The 13,673-nt window shown below is 37.8% G+C and overlaps 1 protein-coding gene across 1 annotated transcript in view; it reads left to right on the plus strand.

Moving 5' to 3' along the window:
• Positions 1-11,925: 11,925 nt before the first annotated feature.
• The window catches only part of LOC127934842 (collagen alpha-1(XXII) chain-like), a 52,661-nt gene continuing 50,913 nt past the window's right edge, over positions 11,926-13,673 (plus strand). The window contains exons 1-2 of the mRNA XM_052532372.1: positions 11,926-12,075; positions 12,319-12,885. Of these exons, the coding sequence (XP_052388332.1) occupies positions 11,985-12,075; positions 12,319-12,885 (658 nt within the window). The 5' untranslated portion in view covers positions 11,926-11,984. The remainder of the gene's footprint in view (positions 12,076-12,318; positions 12,886-13,673) is intronic.

A 13,673-nucleotide genomic window follows, 5' to 3' on the forward strand; every position in this document is an offset into this window, starting at 1 on the left:
GTCAACGGTTTCCTCACTCCACCACTGTATGCTGTGTACGCTCTTCTGTGTCCTCCACGCCACTAGGATGCGCTGTTTTATTTCAAATCAAAGCGAAATACACGTAGAAACAGCGCATCCTTGTGGAGCGGAGGACACAAAAGACGCAGCATGGTGATATGGAGTGACACAGAGGAGACCATTGACAAAAGAATTATTGAATAAAATGGTTTATTTTTTTTCGTCCATAACAAAAATTTTTCCCATCGCTTCATATAACCCAGATTGCACGTCTGATAGCAAATGGAGTATTCTTACGATGACTTTTCATACCTTTTATGGTCCTTGATACCGTTATTTACTTGGCAGTCAATGGGACAGTCTCAAGCCTCCCGGTTTTCATCCAAAATATCTTAAATTGAGTTTCCGAAGAGGAATTTTTACGGATTTGGAACGACATGGGGGTAACTGATTAATGACAAAATTAAAATTTTGGGGTGGAGTATCCCTTTAAATCTTCTGTTTTTGCGGTAGCATCACTGTTTTAGCTGTAATTAGCTGGTGAAGTGGATTTATTTATTGTGGAATTAATGAAAGTTATCTTATGTATTGTAGTGGAAGATTTTAAAATGAGCAATTGTTCATAAATTCTTACAAGCTTACCTTGATGCTGTAGAAATAAAAATAGAAGACAGAAGACAAACAACGAGTGCGGCACTAAAAAGGGGCGGAGCTACATAAGGTCTATAAGTATTCAAAGTTGATGTGGTGTTCGCCTGTGCTGGCTTTGAAGTGAATGTGTTATTGCATTGCTAGCTCCTCACAGCCCAAAAAATATCATGAACCAGAGCAAAAATTAATATGGAGACAGGAAGTGCACAAAAACAGAATTATCAGCTGCTTCCATCTGAACACTTCCATCTGTGAGCGAGCGGATCAGGACAGATGGATACAGCTGGCTTGAAGGCCTAGGGTTTCAGGCAGATTGTTACAATTCTTCAGCAGATTTGAGCACTGATGCTTTTTATGCCTGTTGCCCTTTTGAAACCAATTTCGGTGTCTTTGCACTCATACTGTGTAAATATATGGTCAGCTCTGTTTTTTCCAGCGCTCGGATCGGGTCTGGATTACGACAGCAATTTCCCTGCTCTGGGTCACCAGGATCAGCTTCACTCAACACCACGGCCATACATATAATCCCATCAGCCCCAGCATGGAAGAAGAGGATTTCAGGGTGACTATGAAGACTCGGACAGAAGATTAGGCCACTGGATATCTCATTCCACTCCACAAATGGAGAGTAAGATCCTCAAAATAGGGGATTGTTTGTTTGCTTTGCATTTCCACATTAGAGTTTATCTGTTGTTTTTAGCCAGAGAATTCATAATTGTCAGAAAAATGGTGAATAATTTGCCAAAATGTGCTATATATACAGTACACTGTCGTAAAAAAATAAATAAAACCCTTTGCCCCCAAGGGGTGCATATTAGTACCTTAGTATAGTAATATGTACCTTAGAAGGTACAAAGGTTTCCCTTTAAGGATACTTCCCCAGTGACAAGCTGTTATTTATTTTTATTTTTTTCTGAGAATGTCCAAGCAAAACATACTGCAGTGAATTCTGTATTCCACAATGTGATACGCTTAACTTGGCCTTTCAATTCCAAAGCAATTATGTTTTATTTGACACAATATTTTATTTTTGAAATGAATGCATACATTGATTTAAAATAAAATGTTAACTGTTGTGCCCATTTGTTTTTTTTGTTTTTAGGCAGTATACAGTACATAGCATGCATTATTCATATTGTAGTAAACTGCAATCTGTAGTGCCATCTTGTGGCTGCTCACAAAATAATAATTTTCTACTAAACGTTTGAAAACAAAATGTGTTTGTCAGTTAAGAGGAAAGGTGGCCATGTGTTCAAGAGAACACATGTGGGTTTGTGTGTGAGTGTGTTTGTGTGCGCGTGTGTGTGAGAGCTGGCTTTGATACCAGCAGAGATCACACACCTGCACACTGACCCCAATCCTCATAAGGATCTTGCTGTCAGCCTCTAAGACAGCTGTCAGTCTAATGCACTCTCTCTCTCTCTCTCTCTCTCTCTCTCTCTCTCTCTCTCTGCAGAGTCACGGTCTCATGCAGGACAGAGGAAAAACAAACACAGGGCCTGATGATTTGACAAAAAAACACTCAGGAAATTATGGCATCAGTTGTGAGTATTTAAGCATTCTATTCTATTCTATTCTATTCTATTCTATTCTATTCTATTCTATTCTATTCTATTCTCCGTGAGAGAAAAGTATTATTCTTATTACCAAATTAACAAAATGTGTTATTTTGATGTCACAAAATATCTGTGGACAAGCCACAAATACAAAACAGAAAAATAATAATAAATCTTATAAAAAAAATCTTGTAATTCTATTTTAGTATGAATTATAAGCATGGCAAATTATTATTTTGTGATGATGCATTTTCCTGTTTTCCACTTTTGCAATTAAACTGGCGTCTTTTTGCATCAGAAATAAAACAGTTTGTGGCACCAAAGTGTAACAAAGAAGTTTTTTAGAATATCAAAAATTGTCATAATAAAAACAAACTGTCAATTTTCATTTTTAACATTTTCATTTTTTATGAAGAAATTCATATTCATGCACATTATTGCTTTTACAAAACCTAAATGTTTAACCTGTTAACTGTCACTCACATTTATGAACATGCTTGAAAATGCATGATCCAAACCTAAATTTTTATAATTCATGACTGAAAACATTTTACATTTACTAATTTAGCAGATGCTTTTATCCAAAGCAACTTACAAATGAGGACAGTGGAAGCAATCAAAATTAACAAGAGAGTAATGATATATAAGTGCTATAACAAGTCTCAGTTAGCTTAAACGCAGTACACATAGCAAGGGCTTTTAAATAATATAATAAAGAAACAATAAACAGATAGAATAGAAAAAGAATAGAGCAAGCTAGTGTAAGAGGTCTTTTTTATAATTGTATAATAGCCTAAATGAAAGGAAAATAGAATACAAAAAGATTAGAAGGATAGTTTAAAGATGGAAGAGATGGGTTTTAAGCCGATTCTTGAAGATGGCTAAGGACTCAGCTGCTCGGATTGAGTTGGAGAGGTTATTCCACCAGGAGGGAATGACATGATTTTGTAACATGATTTTGATGTACTATTATTTTTTGATAATGCAATGTTTGAATTTAATATGGGTTTCAATATTTAATTTAGAAATTTTAAGTTTTCAAGTGATATATCATTTCTGATGATTTCTAAAGTGTGATAGAGAAAAAGGCAACAAAGAAGACTTTTTTTGACAAAGGTCAAAACTACTGTTATGATGTACTGTAGGTTTTTGAGGTGCACTCTTGTCATAAATTAATCTATTACTTTTCCTACATTATTTTTAACAAAAAAGACTGGTAAAATATCTATTTAGGAGTCTCCAACGATATATAGTTTGTCATGATTAGATTAGGATTTAATGGTAATATAGTGAAGTAAACGTAGGCGTCCCACCGAGGGAATGGGTGACAGTTATTAAGCATAAGCCATCAGATAATCTTAAGGAACAAATTCAAGTGTCTCCAAAGTTTCCACTGCTTGTGTGTAGGCCTATTATTGATACATGTTCCATTATATCTTATTGTCAGTATACAATACTTGTCATTGTCACAATTCTACATTTGTGTGTTACAGATGCAGGAGAGTTTGATCTGTCAGGGGAAAAATGCAATGATCCATGTAAGTGGCTGTGACATTCGGCTGGTGTCTAAAAAGGGCCGTCTCTCACGCACACCTGCCCTCCATCTCTTATCAACACATGCTGAGAATCCAGCTCAGCCCTCTGAGCAACAATCTGAGAATCTCCCCCCGAGACGCCCTCTGAAACTCACTCCGCTAGAGCTCCCCCTAGAGGTGCAGCGGCAGAAGCTCAAAAGTGCTCTGGAGGCCAAAGCAGCAGGCTGTAAATCGGATGGGACCTATCCGAGAAAAGCAAAAGTTTGTTGGCAGGACGCCCCAGACAAATCGCCAGGACGCTCCCCGCTGAGTACCATCACAGAGCCACACAAACCACAGCTACCTGTCAATCAATTCAAGCTTGCTTCTGATAGGCTAGCGGGGAGAGAGGCAGAGCATATGGAAGGTAATCCAACAGTCCACTCAACATGTGCTCCCGAAAATGTCTGCCAATCAGAGCATGAAAACAGCCAATCAGCCGCTCCCGCTAAGAACCAGGATGCAGTCAAGCGGCGCTTAAGACTGCGAAGAACCGATCGGCTAGAAGAGGATCAAAGCAAATCCAGCTCATCAGCAGGTGGATTATCTGCTGATGAGAGAAAACTGGCCTCAGCTGGCCCTGGCAAGGGTCAACACTGTGCTGAGAAGGCCCTTCAAGACGCCAGCCGTGTGCTGGAAAGGGCATCATGGAGGAACCCACGGGAACCCTGGACTGAGGCAGTGGGTAATGTTGGGAGACGGATGGCTGTTAATGACATTCCGGAAGCCGTACTCTGACTCTCTGACCTGAAGAGGAAGTGCAGCACGTGCTGTTGGGGTTAGAGACTTGAACATGGCATTAGAGTCATGTTTATGGAGGATTTTCCCTCTTGGGTTTAGATGGGAAAACAGCTGAGATGAAGCCTGCTGTAATGTAGAAAACAGCATAACATTACTGATCTAAATATATAGGGTATATTTATACTTTGATTATCTTAAAATAAACTCAGATCAGGAAGGACCTTTAAATGAAAATGATTACACCACTAACTAAATTATTATTTTATTTATTAATTTTTTGCAATGTGTCATAATGTTCAGATTTAGGTTATGGAAGTGTATGCATACATAGTGCATTTTTTTATTAAATAATTCCTGATTTGCCTATAGATATAAACATGACATTAAAAAATAAAATAAAAATAAAAAAGCACTGTGATTAATGTCCTGGTAAAAATGTATTATATCTATAAATTACCCTATGTACTTGCGGTGTAATGCCTTAAAATATTGATTTAGGTTTAAATGATTTTATCAAGGAGAAAGTAAATCGCTCAAGTGTGCAGTTTTTAATCATAAAACAAAATTATTTCCTAGCAGAATGCTACAGTTGACAAATCTGAATACAGTTTTCCTTTTGAGTCTTATACAATCCATTAATGATTATTGATTTTTTTTGCTAAAAATAGAACGCCCATATTGACAGTCTAAGCCACAAATTTGTCAATACTGTTTATGGCAGCCAGTAAAAATTTAAATGATCACTGTGTTTCTTTTCCTTTTTACACAAATCAATGAAATTTTGCTGTGTCTGACACATACAGATCTGTCTGTCTGTCTGTCTGTCTGCCTGACCCAAGCTGGTTTGTGTTATTTGTTGTTGATCAACTGGCTACCAAAGGAGAACACCATTTAAGATGCTGATATAGAGGCACTAGAGTTATAATTTTTGCTTTATATTAAAGTAACAGGCAGCAAATACAAAAGCCTTCTTTCCACAATTCAGATGTAAGCTGTAATTAAATGTTTCCATAATAAAATCTTCATGTCTGAATGACATTTATATTCTTACATGTCTCCTTAAGCTCAAAGCACATGTGAACTTCACTTCACCTCCTTGTCACACTTATAGATCTGCATCTGTGCTGCTCCATCAGTTGTCCTCTGCTGGACTTTGCCCTGAGCTAAAGTTAGTGTGACCTCCAGCGGGACCCCTTTACAAAGATAGAGGATGGAAATAGATCTTGTTTCTCTTCAACGAGACGAAGCAGTTACTTCCTGAGCAGTTTTGTTGTCAGATGTTTATTTGCTCTGCGGCTCGGTTGTTGATATGTTTTACTGTGCATAAAGATGGGATTTACTGTGTGTCCCACGTCTGTGAAAGTACTCTGCGGTGAGATGCCCAGATGAGACATGAAAAGTAAGACAGGAGGAAAAAGGAAAAGACGAGAAAGCAGGGGTCCTCAGAGACACAGCGTGCGCACAGGAGATCTGGCATGTTCAGACTCAAAGAACAAGATGGTCAAATAAGAAAAAAACAACAGGAGTCCTGTCTGTTGACGTGAGCTCAGTGTAGTTAACACAATAATCTCTTAAGGTACAAACAGTTTTAATTGGGTTTCCTCTGAGAGATTTAGATGCTATTTTGATTTAAAATATCTTTGTTTAAAGATATTAAAAGTATTTGTCTATCCATCCATCCATTCATTATTCTATTTACTGCATCCATTCATTCATCTGTCATTCCTTCTGTCTTTCTGTATGTCAATTGTTCTATCTGTATCTATCCAGCCATCCATTATTCTATCTATACAATTCCATAGTCCTTTCTATCTATCTGTCTCTCTTGTTTCATCCATCCATCCATCCATGGTTTATTCCTTCCATCTGTTGTTCTATCTATATCAGTCCATCCATTGTTCTGTCTATCTCTCTGTTTTACTGAACTAGAAATAACTCATATTTTAGTCATGAGATTAAACAATAAAAATAAACACCATCTTAAGAGGATTAAATCAGTGCGAACACACGGTCTCAAAGTCTCACTAATGAATAAAACATGACTGAACCACAATCACTTCCAGTATATTGCGCTTAAAATAGGCTTGATTCAATCCCATGGATTCTTCAACATAGTATATAAAACGGTTGCAGAGATCAGATGCAGAAAATGGGTCGGATGAAATGGGTTACATTGGTTGTACAGAACTGGTGGGTTAGAAGTTCTGTTTTTTGATTGGGTGTCTTCAACGAAGTACCTGGAGGGCCACTGTCCTGCAGAGTTTAGCTCTAACTTGCCTCAACACAGCATGCCTGGAAGTTTCTAGTATGCCGAGTAAGACTTACTATTAGCTGCTTCAGGTGTGTTTAATTGGGGATGGAGCTGAACTCGGAAGGATAATGGCTCTCCAGGATTGGACACCCCTGTGTTAAACCAGCTGAAGTATTGGAATAGTTTGAGCTGTATAAACTATAAAACTAACTATATACAGTATTGTATTCAATAGGTTTGAATGCTTCTGAAATTACAATTCCAATGTTTGGAATGCCATACCTACAGTATAATTTGTATTAGTTATATTTATGTCATTCCATGTAAAAAAAAAAATAAATACAAAAAATAAATAATATAAAAATGTACAGGTGGAAGAACACTTTATATCTTGGTATGCATTACCTGCGTTGAATTATAATTCTATAAATTCCTATAAATTACAATTCAACTTCCTGTTCATTTAATGAATTTCATTGACTGAAATGGGGCCAATGTTTCTATTACGAATTTTGCACAACCCTGGAGCATTTACATTTGAAAAGAACCACTCTGTTCACATTTTCTTCATTATTCAACTTTTCAAACTGCTTCACTCATTTGACATATTTCATAGACAAAACGTTGTGTAGCATTTACCCATCAGCCCCACTGGCAACCTGTGGTTGGCTCAGCCTGGCCTAGAAAGAAAACTCTAACCTTAAAGCCAAGGAGACAAGAGAGAGAGAGAGAAAGTGAAGGAATGTGAGTGAAAGAAAAAGAAAGAGATGAGGAGAAAGAAAGTGACCAAAACATCCCAGGAAGTTGCTCTATAATTGGCGCAGACTGTCAGAACTCTATTTTATGTGCATGAACAGGGCAGGGCAGCCATCCCGTCCCCACTGAAACCCAACACTTAGAGGAGCAGTCTCTCATCCCTCCCACCAAACAGCAGAGGAGAGCAGACTCCACAACACTCTGCTCCTCACTGCAGGATTACTGTGTGTGTGTCTGTGTGTGTGTGTCATCACACCTGTGTATGACCTTACCTGGAGCTTTATTTCTGGGAGGATGCTGTTTTGACACTTCAGGTGTCTGTGAGGTGTGTTTCTAGAGGTTAAAGAAGAACTTCTTGTTCCTATGAATTGACAGCACAGGTAAGAGACAAGTTTATCATTCATATCCCATCAGTACACACACCTATGTTATAGTGTTTAATTTTTTATATTTTATTCTAGAGTAGCCATCATGTTTCGATACCTCAGTCTGGTCTACAATGCATGCTTTCTTTGTTCTTCTACTTTTTTTTGGAGAACTTTAAAAGAAAGAAAGGCTGGTTTTTACATTTCAGAAGGGGAAGAGTGAAGCTTTCTGGATTATTCATCTGCAGGTTGCTCCCATGCTGGTCGTTTAGCAGAGTTTGGAGTTTGGCCGAAGCCAGACCATGGAGTGTTAGTGGAGATAGACACACTAAAGGGTTTCAGAGCCTTAAAACTAGAAATGTAACTGCAGATGATAAAAAAAGAAGATAAAAACTGACTTTAGATGGTTGTGGAAATTGAAAATTGTTTAAGAATGAAATGATGGAGGTAAGGTTAGTCAATTGGGTTGGTGACCAAAATATTGTAAGTAATCAAGTTAAATCAAAAATCATTCATAATAACTAAAAGGAGGTCAATGAAAATAATCCAGGTTATAGAGCTGGTAACCAAACAATTGTATGTTACTGAGCTGTTAAACAAACAATAGTATATTATACTGTATGTCTAGTAACTAAAAGTTGTATGTTAGTTGATGAAAAATATGTGACCAAAATATTTCTATAGAATATTAATTATGTTTAGCTTATAGAGCTGGTAAAGCAAAAAATAGTGTGTGATACTGTTCATCTGGTAACTAAAAGGTTGATGAAAAAAATGCTGGTCATAAAGCTGGTAACCAAAACCTTGTTGCTTATCGAGCAGGTAAACCAAATATAGTACGTTATCCTCCTGTATGACTAGTAACTAAAAAGTTGTAAGGTGGTCGATGAAAAGAATGCAGGTCATAGGCCTGGTAACCATATGATTGTAAACTGTAGGGATGGTAAACTAAACGTTTTAGATCTAGTAATCGAAAGGTTTCAGGCAGAGGGGCTGGTGATCCAAAAGTTGTAGGTCTTAGGACTGGTAATGTAAGAAAACAACTGTAGGGTTTCAGGCAGGTAAAGAAAGAATGGTAGGTCAAACGGCTGGTAACCAAATGATAGTAGATCAGACTGAAGATTGAAGAACATTTTAATAATCCAGAGCCTTTTTCACAAAAAAAGAACCTTTAGAGAAATGGAAAGATTCCATGGGTTTTAAAGTTTCATCATGGAACCACAGATGCCGATTAAGAACCTTTATTTTGACTGTAGGGCTGTAACCATTAAGAAAAAGAAGTTTATTCAAGTGTGCTATTAGTATACTTTTTATGTACTTCTCAGAAATGGGCTTTGTGTACTCCTCAGAAATATACTTGACATATGACATTTAAGTATATTTGACTTATACTTACAAAAATTCGAAATATATTTGAGCTATACTCCTAGAATCCGAGTTGTCATTGTTATACGGTAGAGGGCGCTAGTACAAATCTTCTGCGCAGAATTTCCCAAAAAACCGCAAGTGATGAAAAAAGAAACAACAGATACTAACACATGTGATCTAACAATCTGACATGAAACAGCATCAAAGCTGTAACATTATAGAGTAAAATGTCAACTGATGAAGAGGTAATAATTACAGTCAAGCTTTGGGGTGTTGATTGACTCCATCTACATTTTGATTATCATTCTGAATCCAATTCACAGTCAGTTTCAGCTTTTTGTTCAATTCGTTATTTCTTTATTTTTTTATGAAACTTACCCACATTAAAGTGTTAAAAAATGCATGAAGCTAGAATAAAATGTTTTTCAGATACCATCAGATACCTTGTTCTTTCTTTGGATGCTTTGTATGTTAATATACAAATTCAAACCTAAATAGGGACATAATAGGATACTTAAAGTATGATATAGAGTTCACTTAAATATATACTTGCATTATAAACTACTAAACTAGTAGTTTACTGAGACTATACTACTTCAAAGTGTACAAAGTATTTAATTAGTAAACTTTCAGCATACATATAAGTTCCCGAAAATTACCTACAATTGCAGTACAAACTACAAACATAGAGGTAAAATAGTTGTGTACTCAAAGTTTCCTACTGTTATACTTAAAATATACTTAAAAGTATATTTTATATACTAGAAAGTGGGCCAATTTAGTCCCAAGGAGTATTAAAACAGTACACTTACAAGTATACTACTAGAACACTGATATTTGTATACTTGCTACATAAAGTATACTTAAAAATATACTTGAATTTTACTTGAACTTACTTGAAGTATATTATCTTTTGGTAAGGGAAAGAGAAGGCTGTGGATGACCATGACCTTTGTCCCTAAATGTCTTAACTTAGACATGTCTTAACTGTCTGTGTAATTTTCACTTTCAGGAGGGTCTAAGGACATCTGCACACACCTTCCTTTAATGTCCTTCTGGACATTGACCACATAATGTGTACTGTAAAATGTGTTTTAAACAACATTTGTTGCAGTGAACAGAATGGTTCACTCCCAAAAGCATTCAATTTTAGTTATGAAAATATATATATTTTTTTCAAACAAAAGCGTGACCAGAGGGCTGATAAAACGATGTCCATAGAGATACCAGCCAACATACCAGCTGGTTGAATGAAAAGATGATACATGTAGCTGCAAAACAGACAATGTTGTTTAATGGAAATATACAAATGCTCTGGTTATACTTTGGGACAGTAGTTAAATGAATGAGGGATACTTTCACAGCATCAAAGAAACATAAGAAGACCTGCTCTGGTCAGAAGATTCAAAGAGCTTATCATGCCGAGAGATACTGTGGGCTTTTAAGACCAAAAGCAATGCGCAAGCAAGGCTTTCTGGGTCATAAGATGATAATGCAAACATTCATGAAAGAAAAAAAAGGAGGGAGAGGAATGAGTTAGAGAAGGCAACAAAGAAAAGACACTGAATTGTGTGAGAGGAGGCGTCATGCCGGCAATTCACGAGGAACAGGACTGTTTTTCTGTTGCCCTGACAGATTCAAAATTGAGCTACTAGCACTGGAAAGTTATGAGGGGGGCTTTTAACTCACTAACTGAATCAATGCCATTTTTTTACCTGGTCATCAGGATCCCATTTCCCATTGATGAAATTCACTGTATTGTCTAGTGAAAAAACTTAGCAAAAACAATGCAATTTATGCATCTTAAAGTTAGACAGTTTAGATGGAACTACCTGTGAGAAGAGACTGCTCTGAAAATCGTCATCAAGGCACTGAAAAAACATAATTCAATACTTCCCATCATTGTTCCCTCGGTCTCTAAAACAGTGTGTTCCCTGGGGCTCATGGTACACCAGTCAGAACAACACCCTATTTACAGCAAAACATCAGTTCAGCTTAGCCAGAGGGTTGGAATGTAGTTTAGTGAATGGGGGAATGAATTACAGTTGGACGTAAAACTTTCTCTGATTTGTCTTCCTGTTACCCCTCCATGTTTACTCTGGCTTGCTGGAACTTTTGCTAATGTATACTTACTGTATATCTATCAGATAACACACATTATTTCTTTACCATGCACTTAACAATATTCCTGGCATCACCAACTTTCAAAGTTTGGAGCAACTGCATTTCCAGAGGTGTCCATCACACATATATGGATGAATCTCATGGAATAATATTTACAGTACGTCACACTTTGTACCAAAAATATATATATATATATAATTTGTGTATTTATGTTATTTAAAGTATTGTGAACAAGAGTGATGTCTTTAAAGGTAACGAAAAACAGTGCCTTAGACTAAATAAATAAAATAGATAGCCCTGTATTCACTTACAGTATATACTGTGTTTATGAGCATGGCTCATCTTGTTATCAGCTCAAACTGAAACGGCAACTTGGAAAGTACAAATCAGGATTAATGTGGGGAGCAGCAGTACATCGGTTAGCACAGAGCTAACATGAATCATACACTCCACTTCTGTTTGCAATCGTTCAATAAAACTCAGCTCAGAGTCCAAATGACTGATCACCTCACATTTGTTCTCATGTCTCTACAGGAGCAGCAAGTTGATGATCATCGCACCTTAGCAGGAATATCAGCAAACAACAGCGGAGAAGGAGATGAAGTTTCGATCTGGGGCCAGGATCTCTTTGGTCCTTACCATACTGGCTCTGACTCTGTACGGAGGCAGCGTTGAAGGACAAAGGGCAGGTGAGGTCACATACTAGCCTAAATATACAGTTTCCATGACCCCTAACCACATCTCTGTTTCACTTTAGCTTGTTGTAATATGTGCTAACTGAGGTTTTGAACCTGACATAATAGTAGCTTGGAGTTCTCTGCAATATTCAGCTCATGTATTATCTATCTTGACCATGGCGGAAAAACAAACCTCATAAATCTGTGGCTAAACTGTATATGGAAATTGTGAAAAATTTCATCTCTTTGTCCCAGGTTGCAAGAACGTTCACTATGATCTGGTATTCATCTTGGACACCTCTTCCAGTGTGGGCAAGGAAAATTTTGAGAAGATCAGGCAATGGGTGGCAAACCTGGTAGAATCTTTTGATGTAGGTGCAGAGAAGACACGTGTGGCTGTGGTTCGCTACAGTGACCGTCCCACCACAGAATTCAACCTGGGCGGGTACAAAACCCTTGAGGAGGTCAAGCGTGCTGCTGGGAACATCCGTTACCTGGGTGGGAACACCAAAACTGGAGATGCCATCAGCTTCACCACCAAAACCATCTTTACAGAGAGGGCAGGGGCGAGGCCTGTCTCTAAGGGCATACAGAAAGTGGCAATCTTGCTAACGGACGGCAGGAGTCAGGATTTTGTTTTAGAGCCGTCGATTGCTGCAGCGGCTGCTGGAATCAGGTTGTTCGCTGTAGGGATTGGAGAAGCTCTGAGAGAGGAGCTGGAGGAGATCGCAGCGGAACCCAAAAGTGCTCATGTGTTCCACGTGACAGACTTTGAAGCCATTGACAAGATCAGGGGGAGGTTGAGGAGGAGACTCTGTGAAAGTGAGTATGAGTTCGACTTTGCACCATGTACACTCTTAGAAGAAAGAGTGTTTTTTTTTTTTGTAACAATGCTATAGAGCAGGGATGTCCAAACCTGTTCCTGGAGGGCCACTGACCTGCATAGTTGAACTCTAGCCCTAATAAAACAGACCTGAATCAGTTAATAAAGATATCCAGTCTAACTAGCAGCTTCCAGTCAAGTGTGTTAGAGCAGGTTGAAGCTTAACCCTGCAGGATGTTGGCCCTTCAGGACCAGGATTGGACATCCCTGCCATAGATCTTGAAAATTCTGGTCCTAAAGACCCAGTTCAGATCCAACCTTGATCATACTCACCTGCCTATAGATTTCATGTAATCCTGAAGACTTTGATTAGCTATTCATATGTGTTTTATTACAGCTGGAGCTAAGCTCTACAGTAAAGTGGGCCAAAGTTGCCCATCCTGCCTTGGAAGAACTATTTTGGGCTTCCCAAATAACCGTTCAGTAAACATTTCTTAAAAGAACCATTTTTGTTTAGAGTGAAAAAAAAATGTGATAATCTAAAGAACCTTTTTCCACCACAAAGAATGTTTTGCATAGTGGAAAGGTTGTTGATGATGGAGTCTATACCTGTTGCTGGAGGGCCACTTACCTGGGAGTTTAGCTCCAACCCTAATTACATATAACACAACTTAACCAGCTTATCAAGGTCTTCAAACTTACTTGAAACTCCCGGACAAGTGTGTTGAAGCCACACTATGCAGGACATTGGTCCCTTCAGGACAAAATCTAGACACCTCTGTAGATG

The sequence above is a fragment of the Carassius gibelio genome, chromosome A19 (assembly GCF_023724105.1).
Source record: "Carassius gibelio isolate Cgi1373 ecotype wild population from Czech Republic chromosome A19, carGib1.2-hapl.c, whole genome shotgun sequence".
NCBI lineage: Eukaryota > Metazoa > Chordata > Actinopteri > Cypriniformes > Cyprinidae > Carassius > Carassius gibelio.